General features: G+C 38.9%; 1 protein-coding gene across 5 annotated transcripts in view; it reads right to left on the bottom strand.

Moving 5' to 3' along the window:
• Positions 1–8,644: 8,644 nt before the first annotated feature.
• The window catches only part of GKAP1 (G kinase anchoring protein 1), a 30,205-nt gene continuing 22,333 nt past the window's right edge, over positions 8,645–16,516 (bottom strand). For 4 of the 5 annotated variants that reach the window (XM_051642747.1, XM_051642746.1, XM_051642749.1 and 1 more), the window contains 6 exons: positions 15,854–16,006; positions 15,377–15,478; positions 13,370–13,433; positions 11,828–11,898; positions 10,857–10,934; positions 8,645–8,956 (listed from right to left, as the gene is read on the bottom strand). In XM_051642747.1, the coding sequence (XP_051498707.1) occupies positions 8,909–8,956; positions 10,857–10,934; positions 11,828–11,898; positions 13,370–13,433; positions 15,377–15,478; positions 15,854–16,006 (516 nt within the window). In that variant the 3' untranslated portion in view covers positions 8,645–8,908. The remainder of the gene's footprint in view (positions 8,957–10,856; positions 10,935–11,827; positions 11,899–13,369; positions 13,434–15,376; positions 15,479–15,853; positions 16,007–16,516) is intronic. The other variant, XM_051642750.1, reaches the window with a different exon arrangement.

The following is a 16,516-nucleotide window of genomic DNA, read 5'->3' as shown; positions in this document are numbered from 1 at the left end:
GGCGCGCGCTGATGACGCACGCCGCGGGGGAAGGTACTAGAAGGGGCGGGGCCTGCGGGGGAGGGGCGGGGCCTGCGGGGGGAGGGGCGGGGCCTGCGGGGGGAGGGGCGGGGCGAGGCGGGGAGGCCCCGCACCACCCCCGCGCGGGGGGCGCATGCGCAGTGCGGGAGCGGCGGGAGCGGCGGGATGCCCGGGCTGGGGTGCCCGGGCTGGGGTGCGCGGCGTGCGGCTGCGTGCCGGAGGAGCGGTGGGTCCGTGTGGGAGGTGCCTGTGGGGGCCTGCGAGGATCTTTGTGCCGGGGGGAGGAAGCAAGGAGGGAAACTGGGAACAGCTGCGGGACCTGCCCCAGGGAAGTAAACCTCACCTGTTGCTCTGAAGGTAGTTAAAGGGTAATAAATAGTAACGAAGAGTAATAGTAATAAAGAACGATACATTTAGGACTCCAAAAGCAGCGTTGCTGTGGACCCATCCCATAGCTGGGAGTCAGGTTTTCCTCAAACCTTGACCACAAAAACTGTAATTGCTGATAAAACCTAGTATACCCCAAACGAGGTGTCCTCCCAACACGTGAGTGACTTTTCCCGCCCCCCAGGAAATTCAAGATGCCTGTTTGGGTTTTGGTGTGAGATGTGGCTTTGGGTTGCAGAGCCAAATGCCCTTTCTTCCATGTCCTAAACCAAGAATCAGCATTTCTCACTGGAATCTGACTCGTCAGGTGATTTGCTGGCTTGGTCTGTTGTTGGGACAATCTCTCTGGAGCTCCCTCCATGTGTTGCTTCAGCTGACACTAATTCCATGGCAACACAGCACGGCGGGCTCCAGTCCTCTACAGTTTTTCACTCAAGGAATTTAAAACCTGCTAAGAGGTTTTCAAATAGCGACACCAAAGACTGGCTGAATGCAATTCCAGGTTCTGCCTGTCCCAGAGCTTCGGCTCTTTCCAGGCATGTTTAACCACTGAGCCTTTGCTTGGTCATGCTTCCTTCCATTCCGTGTCAGTCAGGACTGTACTAGGCACTGAAATCTGACGTGGGGAGCACTTTGACATATGCCAGTGCTACCTTGTCCCGTCGAGTGCAGGAATGAGGGACATTATGAAGTGTTGTTTTGCACTGCGATCAAGCAAGGATGTCAAGCAGAAATCAAACAGATCAAAGTGCAAAGAGATGCTCCTCATCCCAGGCTGTGCTTCAGTCTATAATCTATAATCTATAATTCAGCTCCTGCTGACAGTATCATGAACTTCAATAGAGTCTGTGCTTGAGTAGCACAGCTGCTGCCTCATTATGGTTAGCAGAGGTTTACAGGTTAGAGGAATTAGTAATTTTTACTGATGTGTATCTCTTAGAAGGCACAAGGACACAACAAATTAATGAAAGTAACTTGGAAGCTATCAAAAGTTCATAGTGGAGCAAAGAGGAAATTTTAATAAAGAATGGTTGTTTCTTCATCTTGATTTTGGTACAGATAACAGGGATATGGGAGCTTGTTTGTCTGTACTGGAAACATTCAGATAGAAAATACCCTAAACAAGGACAACATGCGTGTGCGTTCATAGTCAGATAGTTAAGAACATGGTTTATACACAATGCTCGGAACAGAAAAAAGATACAGCAAATAGTTTTGAGTTCTTAATCCTCCTTAGGCTGAAGGGTTTTAAAAATCTCCTTTTTTTTCCTCTTCCTTTTCTTTCCCACTTCCTTCCACCTGTGCTTTCATTTCCCCTTTCTGTAACCATCTGTGCAACTTTTCTTTATTGATTTCTGATCCTAAATAATATAATTCAAAATGTTTATTACAGAAAGCAGCCTAATTGTTATGTCACCCTGTTTTCCTCAGCCATGGTTGTGCTATTTACTGCAGAAGTTCAGGTTAATTCCTAACTCCAACTGAACATCTTCAGTTTGGTATTTTTTCCATAGGTAGTTGATTTAAACCAATGCAAAGTCACCTGAATTGGCTTCAAATAAACAAACAGAAAATGAACTTGCAGTGACTGGCAGGTGTTTTGCATAAAAATGAAAATATTGGCTCAAGTTAAATTAAATCAAATTAAGAATGTTGGTAAAAGGTTTTGAACCAGTTTGGCTAAACTCCCTTTAATGTTTTACCTGAAGTTAGTGACACAATTTTGAGTTTAGTCAAGGTCTGAGATGGCCTAATGACAGCAAAACTTACATGCAAGATCTCACAAGTTTTTCTATACACTATGTATAACCTTCTCTGTATTTCTGAATATTTAAACCAAAATATAACAAAAACACTTGTGATTTATTCTTGATGTATAGGGGAAGTGCATAGAATTCTGCTTTCATATGACCTTAAAAAGATATTATATGTATTACTCATTTGTCAGAACAGAGGTTAGGACTCTTGGTTTGGACACAGTTAAAGCAGTTAAATTGAAAAAGCTGCAAGTTGAAGCATAACTGGATAGGCAGTAATTACCTTCTGCTGCAGACGTGGGGCTCACTGTGGATACTGTGCCTTTGGCATAGCAAATGACAAGCAGTATGCCTTGCTAGATCTGAAACAGAGGGCAACATCTTTGTTAGCTCATCAGTTAATTCTAATAAATGAAATGCTGCTGACTCACTTTCATTACTTTACTCTTTGGAAGACACTAAGCATAGTAAGCATCTTCATAAAAGTATCATTAGACATGAGCAGAGCCCTGAGCTGTGTGTTCTTAGCTAGAAGCACGCACTCAGAAGTCTATGAAAATGTGTAATCACTTTTGTTATCCTAAGCTGTTAACACGTATTTTCCAATCATACCCTTCTGCCTAAGCCCTATCTCTACTTATTTTTGTTGATTAGATTCACAAAAATAGTATTTAAAGTTTTGTAGTTGTATTTAGTCATATCCATCTCAGCAGGTTTTTTCCAACTCCGCTTTGAATGTACAATGTGTCTTTGCAACAGCCGCTTGGTCTCCCTAACCTCTGTGGAGCTTTTTGTTTCTTTGGGCAAAGACCTCTCAGTTCCCCTAATTTCAGAATCTTTTTTCCCCAAAATTTATTTCAGTATGGGAAACTTGTATCAGTAGCTAGTATTGCTTTAAAGAAACCTATGCAGTCTAAACTCCTTCTAATGTTCAGGAAAAAGGGGCTTTTTTCCTCTTCCTTCTCCTTGTTCTAGGTTAACCAGCCCACCTTTGGCTATGAGATTCAGAATTTTTTTATTACTATTTTTTTTTAAATAACCCTTAAAAAAAAAAAAAAAAAAGGGTTTATTGTGTTGCTACATATACAATCTGGAACAGATGGAGAATTGGTGAGAAATTGGTGAGGCCACATCTGGAGTATTGTGTCCAGTTCTGGGCCCCTCAGTTCAAGAAGGACAGGGAACTGCTTGAAAGAGTCCAGCACAGACACACAAAGATGATTAAGGGAGTGGAACATCTCCCTGATGAGGAAAGGCTGAGGGAGCTGGGTCTCTTGAGCTTGGAGAAGAGGAGACTGAGGGGCAACCTCATCAGTGCTGTCCAGAGGGACCTTGACAGGGTGGAGAGGTGGGCCAGTGCCAACCTCATGAAGTTCAACAAGGCCAAGTGCAAGGTCCTGCACCTGGGTCGGTGCAACCCCGGGCACAAACACAGGCTGGGGGGAGAATGTCTGGAGAGCAGCCCTGAGGAGAAGGACTTGGGGGTGGTAGTAGATGAGAAGCTCGACATGAGCTGCCAGTGTGCGCTGGAGCCCAGAGCCAGTTGTGTCCTGGGCTGCATCAAAAGAAGTGTGGCCAGCAGGGCCAGGGAGGGGATTCTGCCCCTCTACTCTGCTCTGGTGAGACCTCACCTGAAGTATTGTGTACAGTTCTGGAGATCTCAGAACAGAAAAGACACAGAGCTGTTGGAAAGGGTTCAGAGAGGGCCATGAAGATGACCCAAGGGCTGGAGCACCTCTGCTGTGAAGACAGGCTGAGAGTGTTGGGGCTGTTCAGCCTAGAGAAGAGAAGGCTCCAGGGAGACCTTGTAGCAGCCTTCCAGTACTTGAAAGGGGCCTACAGGAAAGCTGGGGAGGGGCTTTTCATCAGAGAAGATAGTGATGGGACAAGGGGTAATGGTTTTAAACTGAGAGAAGGGAGATTTAGGTTAGATATTAGGAGTAAATTCTTCACTTTAAGGATGGTGAGGAAATGGAATGGGTTGCCCAGGGAGGTTGTTGAAGCCCCATCCCTGGAGGTTTTTAAGGCCAGGCTGGATGAGGTTTTGTGCAACCTGATCTAGGGGTAGGGTTCCCTGCTCATGGCAGGGGGGGTGGAACTTGATGATCTTTGAGGTCCCTTCCAACCTTAATGGTTCTGTGATTCTATTATTCTAATGTTTACAAATATGTGAAGGGTGAGTGTCAGGACGATGGAGCCAGGCTTTTTTCAGTGATGTCCAGTGATAGGACAAGGGGCAATGGGTGCAAACTGGAGCACAGGAGGTTCCACGTAAAGATCAGGAAAAACTTTACTGTGTCACTGACAGGGCACTGGAAGAGGCTGCCCAGAGAGGTGGTGGAGTCTCCTTCACTGGAGACATTCAAAACCTGCCTGGACACGTTCCTGTGTGATGTGCTCTAGGTGATCCTCCTCTGGCAGGGGGGTTGAACTAGATGATCTTTTGAGGTCCCTTCCAACCCCAGAGATTCTGTGATTCTGTAATACTGTTGAAGATTTGTACAGGAAATCAGAAGAATGACAAATGTCAAGAAAATCTAGTTGATTAGTTTAAATTAAGTTTTAAATAGAAATAATCATTCAGAGTCCATTGTTTAGCATTAGGATGCAGTGGTTAAAGCATAACGTGCAATTTGGTATATTCTTATTATTTACTTAACCCAAGTAGCTGGATATGCTGAAACCTTAGGCCACAAGCCGTGGACTTTGACCTAGATCAGTTGTCAGCTGGGCTGGAATTAATTTTCTTCCCAGTAGCTGGTACAGGGGTTTGGATTTCGTATGAGAAGAACATGGACAACACAGTGATGTTTCAGTTGCAGTTGTGTTTACCCAAAGCCTAGGACTTTTCAGTTTCCCATGTTTCCAGCAAGCCGGTGCACCATAAGCACAAACCAGCAGGAGCTGCAGCTGGACAAGGTAAGAGCTGTTTATGGCCTGCCTGGAGGCAGAAGAAGAATCCAACAAGGTGTTAGAAGGCTGCAGACCAGAAATCACCAGAAGGGCACGTGAAGAGTGTGTGAAGGGCGAGAGCAGAGACCGTTAAGTGTGTAACGGCCCAGGGATTTATTTGCCACTGCTCCCTTTCAGGAGGCACCCAGCTCGAGCTGTTTTATCCAGCTTTACCATCTGAATAAATTATTTTTTCTAATAAGGTTAGATGCCTGAGGCTCTGGTCCAGGAAGCCTAGGGTCAAGTCTGCAGGAAGGGGAAGGTCTGGAGAGTGTGCATGAGCAGGAGTCAGAAGGGTCACTCAGAGCTCGCCGGAGCCAGCTGCTGTGAAGGGACTCCAGTCCAAGCAGTTAAAAGTCTCGCGTTGTGCAGATGCAAGTCCCTAAATGGTGTGTGAATGCTCGAGAAGCAGTTTTGTCAATAACAATTAAGGTGGCTATTGCCAAGTTGTATAAAATCACAGTCTAAAATGACTCACTGTAGGAAAGTAATAGCAAGAGGATTGCTGAATTTTCAGAAGAAAGAATACTGGAAGTATCTCTCCTGAAACAGACTGCAACAGCTAAGAGCTTTCTCTTTGTGAACATTCAGTTATTAAAAAAGTAAAAGGAACTAGATATGAGAAAATACAGTAATTTTTCTTCAAGTGTCATACAAAAATTTACAAGAAAGAGCAACATGCTGGAGAACAAATCAGCTGACGGACAAATTTCTGTGTCATTTATACTGGACAGGCTAATACACCAAGTGGTGAACAGGAAAGGACTTAGGTTGAACAATAGGCACTGCATTCAGCATTGCCCAAATTACAAAGCTTTGTCTATTTATTGATCACTTAAAACCAGAATGAGTTTTTTATGAGGACACAAATGCACTCTTTTAGAATACTTATTTTTCATTTAAATAGAATTCCTTATTTTCTTAATAAGCAAGCCTTATACAAATTAATTTTCATTTATGTCAAACTCAATAGCACAAGAAACAACACAGGATAGTTTTACAGTGTTTAGGGAGGGAGGGGGAAGCTGTTACTGGCAGTCCTGAGAGAAAAAAAAAAAACATAATGAAAAAAAACTGTGTCAAGTATAGACAGATGGACAAATTAAAACTTGGAAGACAAATTTACAGGATAGTGGGTATTTAGTCTTTTGGGTTTTGGCTTCTAGACATCTGAAGCATTACAAATTCGAATTACTGTGTCTAAACTTGATTTAATTATTGACACCTTGAAACGGACAGATTAGAATTTGCAAAAATATGTATTCTGGATTTTGTAATTCAAAACTGCTTACAAGTATGTTGGAAAAGAAGTCACAACTTAATTTATAGGCACCACTGATTTGATTAGGAAAAAAGTCTCAGTCTTCTGGTAAATATTTTCTGTGGGGAAGCAGATAATGAAAAAATATACCACATCCTCAAATAAGAGGATTTTCTTTTGAATCAAACTAGTAACATGACAGATTACTCTGTTCCACCTAGTAGTGTTTTACCTGTTAGGATAAGATGCTGAAAGTTACATGTGGTCACAGGGTTCACAGTACTGAAAAAATGGCATCAGTCCCATCCTGAAGACATGGTGTTTGGAAATGATTGTCAGTTAGCCAGAAAAAAACCAAAAACAACCAACAAACAAAAAATAACCCTCCCCCCAAAAAAAAAACCCCACCACAAACCAAAAACCAACCAACCAAAAAAAACCACATGTAAAAAAATCCTAGCAATAACAAAAGCACATGCCTCAAAAAAAAAAATTTAAAAAAGAAACCTCAAAACCCAAGGAAACCAAGAATAAAAAAAGTAGGATAACCAAGTCGGTTCCAGTATAATGAAATTTGAAAAATTATGGACTATATCTAGTTTCTTAGAAAAGTCTTACTCCACCGTTAGCATCTCCATGGTATTAGTTTTCACTGCTAACTGTAAGAGCTTTACAGATTCATAGAACCTTTGTTAATAAAGGCTTTTGTCCTACTTCCCTCTCCTGGCTCCCAGTGAAGTGCAGTCTGCTTTGGAATTTGCTAAATGGTACAGTGTATTTGAAAAAAGACACAGTGAAAAGTTTTCTGATTTTAGATCTACAGCTATTTTGTTTTGTTTCTTCCTTAATCTCTCTGCTTTCTTCTCCTCCAACTTCTGTGTTTTCAGCCAGCTTCCCAGGTAAATGACAGATTTTCTAACCAGTCAGCCAGCTCCTACTTGTATTTCTGTAATGTTCCACTTCAACAACTATACCAAAATAAGTAAAATCTCATAATTTTGTAGTATATTCAGTGCTACACAAACAGTTCTGTGCTTCTACAGCCATATTGCATTCTCTAACTATTAACATGGGACAAAACCGTGTTTAAGCTCTGTCTCGTAACACAAGAGGAATTGTTTCTTGCTAGATGACACAGGGTACTTTTCAAAGCTAACAGGTAGGAAAGCTGTTTTACATGTGTGTTGCTCATATCTGAGACTGCATTTTGCAGCTGAAAGCCATGTAGGTATGAAAAGGATACAGATCACAGAATTGTAGAATCACAGAATGGTTTGGGCTGGAAGGGTCCTATCAATGACTGTCCAGTTCCACATCCCCTGCACGGGCAGGGACACCTCCCACAAGACCAGGTTGCTTGAGGTTCATTCCAACCTGGCCTTGAACACTTCCAGGGATGGGGCATGCACAACTGGGCAACCTGTGCCAGTGCAGTGGTGCCTGTGCCACCACTCACATTGTGAACTCTTTCTTCCTTATGCTCAACCTAAATACACCCTCTTTCAGTTCAAAACCATTGCCCCTTGTCCTGTCTCCACAGACCCTACTAAAAAGTCCCTCTTTCCTTACAAGCCCCTTTTGTATACTGAAAAGCTGCAACAGGATCTCCTCAGAGCCTTCTCTCTTCCGGGCTGAACAACCTGAGATCTTTCAGCCTGTCTCCATAGAAGAGGTGCTCCAGCTCTTGAGATCATCTTTGTGGCCCTCGTCTGGACCCACTCCAGCAGCTCCATGTCCTTCTTGTGTTGGAGGCTCCCTAACTGGACACAATACTTCAGGTGGAGCCTCACCAGAGCAGAGCAGAGGGGCAGAATCACCTCCCTTGAGCTGCTTGGCCACGCTTCTTTTGATGCAGCCCAGGACACAGTTTACTTTCTGGGCTGCAAGCACACATTGCTGGCTCATGGTGAGCTTCTCATCAACCAACACCCCAAATCCTTCTCTGAAGGGTTGCTCTCAATCCCATAAACCTCCCCAGCCTATACTGATGACAGAGGTTGCTCCAGCCCACGTGCAAGAAGTTGCACTTGCCATCGCTGAACCGCTTGATGTTCTCGAAGAAGGGGAAATAATGACTGTTGCCTTTTTTTTTTTTTTTTCCTCAACAGATCTGAATTCAAAACCAGCAAGATGCTTGTGCATGAACTACCCCATTTTCAGTTTTGACTTGGGGAAACTTGGACCATTTGCATACAAATGCATCTTGATTTTGACATTCAATTATGTCTTCTTAATTGAGAAATTATGGAAAGCAAGAATTCAAACATAGAAATGGAAGAGTAAACTTTATTGAATGATGAAAAACTCATGGAATTTCAGTTGGTTTCAGCTCTTCTGGTATACTAGTTTTCTAATTTTTCTGTAGCGGAAAGTGCAACAAATCAGTTATTCAGACTGTTAAACTAGTAATTGTTAGTTTCTCTTCAAAAACTGCATAGTTGAGCAGTTGTAAAACAAATATATAAATTTCTGCAAAACCCTGAAGAAAGATTACATGTTTTTTTTGCTTTGATCCTGGTGGCAGAGGAGATCACCTGCACTGGTCAGATTCTGAGTGTCTTTTCCCTTTTTTCCCACTCTGTAAGAAAGAATTAAAACAAATATTTAGTTTATATATCAAACAAGACACTTAACATCTGCAGCTACTTTGTATATTTAAGTAGTACAAATTAACAGGAAAGGCACTCATGAGTTAAATTCCTTAGGTTGGTTAAATTATACACCTATTATGGGACACAAACTTGTCTGAACATGAAATACTGTTATATAAATTAAAACAGTAGAAGCACTTAAAGGATACAAACTGAGATGTTGACACCTAGGGATAAAAACACACTGGTTTATTGTGCTTTTTTTGTTAGCTGTTTTTTTTTTTTCTTCTTTGTTTTTAAATCTACAGATTTTGGTTACTTGTAGTTTGTTTTGGTTGTTTTTAAAAGCATCCTTATGTTTCAAAGCAGTATGCCATAAAAAAAGCAGGCCTTGTGTTACCAAAGACAATGCCACAAAAAATAGTAAATGTAAGAAGGGTTAGACTGCAAGATTACAGAAAAGAGTAATAAAGGCAGAACCAATATTTCCTGCAAGGCAGGTGAGACAGTTTTCTTAAAACAAAACACATTTTAAAAAAAAGTTTACAAGTAAAATCCCGACCAGGCAAACAAAAAAATCCAAGGCTATGAATTAAACAGATACAGCAAGATGTGAAAAAATAAAAGCATTAGATTGGGGAGGGCAGGGGGAAAAGAGTAACAGAATTTTGCAGTAATTACTAAGCATATATCTAAGACCTTCTTTTGTAAATTTTATGCAGTTATATTCTATTAATCCTGTTTATTACAATTAACTACAAAATAAATTTGTCTTACTCAAAAATTTCTATTTAGGAAGACAAATACTTAACATTAGCAAAGGCACGAATGGGAGGGGAAAACAAAGACTGAAGCTGTAAGTCAGAAGAGCACAGTGTGAATGACTGAATTTGACACAGGATGTACTTCGGTTTCACTTAATGGTACGAGCTCTCAGCTTATCTCTAAGGGATTGAATAAGCATATATATTTGTCAACACCTGCAAGACAATTTTAAGAATGAACTTGCTCACTTGTGTTAAAGTGACAGGTGGAAAAAGCAGAAAAAACCCAAGAGATTACATAATTTTCCCCACCTAGTGCTAGCTAAAGAATTTGATGTGATGTGAAAAGTTTTGTTGCTTCAGAAAGAGTAATTATGGCTTGATGAGCTGATTTTCACAGAATTATATTATTCCAACACGTGTTGCAACTTGAAATATGATCGCTTGCCAGAGACTACATGGCTCTGTTAGAAGTTCCATTATATGATAGTCTCCTTCTAACTCATGTAAAAAGTCACAGTCAAACCAATCAAGCAAAAAACCCACCCCAAAATGTGTCAAGTCATGCACACGTACAAACCCTTATTCACAAATACTCTTCAAAAACCATAAAAATGTTAAGCAGCATACTATTTATGCAAAAGTTGACTGAAATGCACTAACACTGCATTAGCAACCAAGTTGAACAAAACTGAATATGCACAGTCAGGAACGTAACACTGATCTTATCTCTTGTATTTCAACACAACTTTCTGTGAATCTTCTACAAAGATTTGGCCAAAGACAGAACTTAGATACAGAACCAAAGAAAGAATGTGGCAAAAAAAGCAATGACGTTTACAGTTAGTCCAGTTACACACAGATAATGAAACAATTTGTTGCTTGATGTTTACTGACCAGCATCCTTAAACAGTACAAAAATTTGTACAGTGTAAAACAGGTGGCAGACCTCAACTTGCCATAACTGCGCTTTAGTTTTGCTAGTGTTTTTTTCCCTACAATATGAATGACTAATTTGACTGGAATAATTACAGCTAATGGGTCAGTTCAGAGCATGCTACTTCACAACAGTTTCAGCTACACTGAACACAGATATGTTTACAAACACACAAAACAACAGTACCTGGTATTTTGTTAATTCTGCCTGCAATAGTTTCACTTTGGATCTTTCTTGCTCTAATGCAGCATGAAGTATAGTTACCTAAAACATACAGAATATTAATTTATAAAGTATCCTTAACATCTGTGAGTTTACCAAGTCAATGTTCTTCTCCATTAGTATTGTGTTGTATAAAGAGGCAATACATGAGGAGTTCAAGAGTGACTAATGCTATCATTGTACATGAACTGAAAGTACAAGTAAAATATTCTTTGATGATTTTTCTTTATCAGGCAACATTTACTGGTTTGCCAGTATAAGAGTATAGAAAAGCTATGAAGTTAGGAACTCTTCTGACTTTTAAACTCTGCATTAGTTAGTTCATTCCATAAAACATTTAACTGTATTTAACAGTATTATGCAACACAGGTAAGCTTAGTACATCACCCTCACAGAATGGTACCATCTTATACATAAGGCATTTGGACAAGTCAAGGGCTTAGAACTAATAGTCACTGCAGAACAAAAACTAAACCTGGAAGCTTTGCATGCTCTCTACTACAGTCACTAGCCAACTGACATGTCATAGGCAATTTGTAGCTCACTTGTGTTCAAAAATTTGAGACTAGGAAAAAATAAAACAAAACAAAACAAAACCCAAAACCCACAAAAAACCCCAAAAAACAAAAAACACTCCAGAAATAAACATCTTTTGAAGCACCTTTCTGAGCTTCCTAGCTTGGGTTACCAGGGAATTATAACCTTAAGGTGCTGTTCAGGGGAAAACCATTTCAGGCTAAGGTCTGCTAGCTTTTTGGAAACAGCTCTAAGTGAGTCATACTGGAGATTTACATAATACATGTGCTCTGACACATATATTGCAGGGCTAAGGTTGAAATGTAGTATTTTTTGCTTTAAACAAGTTTTTTATTCAGCTCCCTCCCACACCTCTACCTCTGCCTTAAACAAGCAGCATCTTTGAAATATGTGCTTACCTGTAGGGTCAATTCATTTTTGATAATTTGAGATTCATCAACCTGTAGAAGTATTTCTGCTTTGTCTTTCACTACAAAGAGAGAAAGGTACAGCATGAGGATCCTTCAAAATATGCAGCTCTTCATCTGCAATAGCACTGTGGCATTGCTTTATTTCACTGTTTTGTAACTTCCAAATAATGCCTAAATCAATCATTAACTGCCAGTGCCATTAGTTGCAGCTTGAAACCTTCTGGAGATGAAACCCCAACCTTGCATTACTGACTCCACACTTAGGTCTGTAAGCAGCATGGATTTTAGAGATACGCATTGTGAACCAAGTCCATCAGAAAACTACACAGTGGCAATGGAGCAAAATTTTGGGTTTCACATAGGAGTTCAGTCATAGTTATGGAAACTCCTATTTACTCAAATAAAGAAATGACTAAACTACTTAGCTAGTGTCCAAAAAGTATCTGTGGGAATTTTAAAACTCTTAATATAAAGGAATGAAGCTTTTTCAAGGCTCCATTCTGCCATGAACTTTCTTCTCTCCAATATACAGAATACTCAGGCTGTAGAAAAACTCATTGTTGCCGATTTTGTTGTATGTTACTCTTCTGCAAACAAAAAAAACTTTAGAACTTCACCCCTTTCATGTCAAGATAAAAATACATCATCTTGGCTCAGACAGTGACTTGGAGTAGTGAAGTCACAGGTTAAAATGTTTGATCACATTATGAACATTTGAACTATCTTAGACATAGGTTTTTTTAGCATACTTAAAGGAAAAAAAAAAAAGCTTTTTTTTTTTTAGATTAAAATTTGGCCCAGAAAAGGAACTGCATTCAAGAGCTAAATTAAGACATCTAAAAGCAAAGGCAACTCTTAAACCAAATTAGTGTGGCTAGTGCCATAGACTCAAAAAACATCATCAAACAAGATCTGGAATATTACAGGATGACTACGCATAACAACTATAAAGATAGTCGGATATTTACATGTATGTGAGTGTAAATATGGAATTTTTCCCCCACTTTGACAATAAACTCTGAATCATAAAAATTCCGAATAGTGTTATAACAGATGAAAATGATCACACAATTGTATATATAATCCTGTGGTTTAGCTATCCCTATTCATTGAGTGGCAAAAGACTTGTTTTGGTCCAGGATGATGCTTCCAACTGTTCAAACCACAGCTCGCAAAGATGCAAGAACTGAACAGTTTCCTGAAGTGTGTCTAAGCAGATATTATGATGAGATCAGTCCAGAACAGACAGCTGTCACTAGCAAACTCAAAGAACCAGTGTACCTAAAATGCAAGTGAACAGTTTATGTTAAAGAATTTCAACAAACAACTGATTATTTCATTATATAATAACATAAACACAGTACTGTGTTATCCACCAAATTCTGTAGTTCAAAGGAGTCACTGCAAATTAATAGCTTCATAGTTCCTTACAGCTGTCACTAAGTCAGATTATTTTTTAAAAGCTACTTTGAAAGCTCCTTCCATGTTCTAAAAAGAACATTTAGGTATCCTGGTAAAACTCTTACTTACTTTCACCTTCTTGCATAATCTTCAGAAGCTGTGCATTTCTTGCTTCTACTTCTTTATATTTTGCCTGTATTGAAGAGATTAAATTATTACATGTATAACCTACTAAAAAAAAAGTTTTCTATAAAATAAACATAAGATTACTTCTGCAGAGAATCTAATAATTGAATCATTTACATTGGAAAAAACCTTTAAGATCATCTATATCTGGATTAAACCACAGCCAAGGTAAGGAATACATGACAGGAGAAGTGAATTAATAGCTGAGAGTCAAGAAAAAACAGCAAGCACAAGGCTAGAGCAAGTTAAAATAAGGAAGTGATTGCAGTGCCTTGGCAGTGCAGAAACCACAACTCAGGCCTGCCTGAAGTACAGAGACCTGTGGCATCAAGGACTTTGTGGTTTCTCCCCTGAAAATTTACAACAATGATAATGCACTTTCTAGATACTGAGATACTATAAACAGTTTGCCATATTACTTGGCAAGTAGGATAAGACTCTACTGCTCCACAGATTATTTTATTCAGCAGTTATTGTTATTACATGACAGGTTTTTTTTTCTTTTCAGCTGTTTACATTTTACCACTCAATAACTTATTTTTTTGGCTTTTTTCCAGTCTCTCCTGGTATCATCACACTTGCTTTATAACTCAATCTTTTCCTTAATTGGCCACCAGGGTCAGTTCTAGCCACTTCTCTTATCTGTAAACTTATTTTTCATGTCCTAAGTGTATTCACATTATTCGCTCTTGTAAGCTCTTGACAAAAGTTTAATTTCAGACATACTTTTCTTTTTCACAATAAAGAAGCCACTATCTTCCACTTCCGAGTATCACACCATTCCTTGAGGATAATTAACTTCCATTTAAGCCAGACCTTTCATGGCCACCTAAAACCGTATTAAGGTCTCTGAACAAGTTAATAAAATTAATCAGCTGTATCCATCACCTCACAAGTATCCTTATGTTTATTCTGTGAAATGTGATCAAGTGCCAGTAGTGGTAAAGATGAATGGTTTTATACTTCAAAATTTTACCGGGGGATTTCAGCTTCAGCACACAGTGAAAACAGCTGTTAACAAAGTTTATGTTTTTATTACAAGTAGAAGTACTTCTTTGAACCATCAGAAAACTTATAATCTGTCAACCTGCTCAGTCTACTTATGTAATGAATAAAAACAGTAATAAAATAATTTTAAATAATTCTATGTTGGTTTATTGTATTTCTTTCCAATTTCTTTCCAATGCCAGTTCCTTGTGGAAATTTTGCCCTTTTTGCTAAGATACCATCCAATGGACTGAAAATACGGTGACAGAGACATTCTCCCTAGCTACTCTGGTATATACCAATATTATGTAGTTATTAAAAAGCAAGTGTTTTTTACTGGTGTGTTATAGCGTATGTTCTAATTTCAGTTGTATGTAATAAGAAAAGATATAACAAAATACAGCACTTCATTCTTGTTACACTGCAGCTTTAAAGAAACTTACCTTAAATCTCACAAAATACCGGTTTAACCACTTCAAATACTGTACTGAATCTACAAAAAATCCCCCAAATATGTAGTTCTTAAATGAAAGATTAGCTGAGTAGAATTTAAAACATAAGCAGGTTGGAAGAGCCCCAAGAAAGTCCAGCCTTCTGCTCAGAGCAGAGCTAACTTCCAAGGCAAGTGAGATTGCTCAAGATCTTGCCTTATCCTAGATTACTTTTTTTTTTTTTTTACCGCGAAAACAGCAATACTAGAAAGCAAATAGTAACCAATATGCCAGATAGTTTATTTCTGGATGCTTTGCCTTCATTCTTTTGGTTATTTTTAGACGCTTAATGACTTAGCAAGAAAGACTGCTTTATGTGGTACTCGAAGAAGTAATTTGTTCTGAAAAGATATAAACTGTTGCCTGCCTAAAGCATCACTACATATTAGTTACACGTTAATAAATACTTTGTTTCAAATTTACAATAATGTTAAACTTTGCCTCCTATTTGATGATATAATCAGGTACATACCTCCCACTGAGTTACTTTATTTCTCAGTTGCTCAATTTCTGCATCTTTCTTTTCAAGCTCAAGCTTTAGTTGTTCTGTTTTTCCACCTTTCAAAACACTCTCCTACAAGCAAGAAAACATCACTTTTTACTAATTTAGTCACATGACTTCAATTCTTGTTAGTTAGAAAAGAATTTTTCATCAAAACTGAAGAGGTATACATGTGTAGATATCAAAAGGGTAAGAAATACAGTAATAAATATTGGTATTTTTTGTGAAGCAAAATTATTTCCATCATAAGTAATTTTTTAATCAAAACCCAAGTATTTTAAATACCTCTTTGACTACATAAGAATATTACAGTGTTGTGGGTTTTTTAATCCTTTAAAATTATCATGCTTTTGATTTGTGCTTTCTTCTACTCAGATGTTCCTTTCTAATCATTGAATAAGCTCCATTAGCCAAACTTCTCTTCAGAATTACTGCTGTTTTACATGCCTGGTTTTGTTCATGAGATATGCAGTTATCAATTTCACTGTAATCACTGTGCTGGACTCTCCTTTTCTCTCTTTCAAGTATTCTGTGAACATCATCTTCCAGCCTGTTGAAAAATCCTCTGTCATGCAACGAAGAATGGGAAGAGTTCAGTTCCTGTCAAAAGTAAGTACTATAACATATCTTCCTTTACATATAAATGAATATTGAGCTAGAAATCAACATGTTTAAAAAATAGCTTAAGTCATGGAAAACCATTAAATCTAGACATTGTTTTATGTTGTACATCCTGAGAATGCTATTGACTTCCACCTAGAGATATGATACCAAATGAAGAGCCTGTAAATTTACAGTGAACATTTAGCTGACTATGAGATTACACAAAAGCATAAAGTTGGAATTAAATAATTTTGCACTATGACTGCACTAATTTATTCCACTGGTATCTGTTCTTCCCTCTACAAGTTTCAGTATGTGTGTACTGCACCACAACACAATACCATCACAGTACTTTATCTAGTTTGTTTCTCCATTTTGTAACACTATTTGTACATATAACATGCTTTTAAATCCTCAAGTTGCATCAAAGACTATCTGGAAAATGAAGTAGCAACAGATAGTTCTAAGAAGGCCAATACTAAGTTCTCAAGATACAAGAACTGCAGA

The sequence above is a fragment of the Apus apus genome, chromosome Z (assembly GCF_020740795.1).
Source record: "Apus apus isolate bApuApu2 chromosome Z, bApuApu2.pri.cur, whole genome shotgun sequence".
NCBI classification, from domain to species: Eukaryota; Metazoa; Chordata; class Aves; order Apodiformes; family Apodidae; genus Apus; species Apus apus.
The sequence above is the reverse complement of the archived record's forward strand: the minus strand, read 5'-3'. Positions and strand labels throughout refer to the sequence as shown.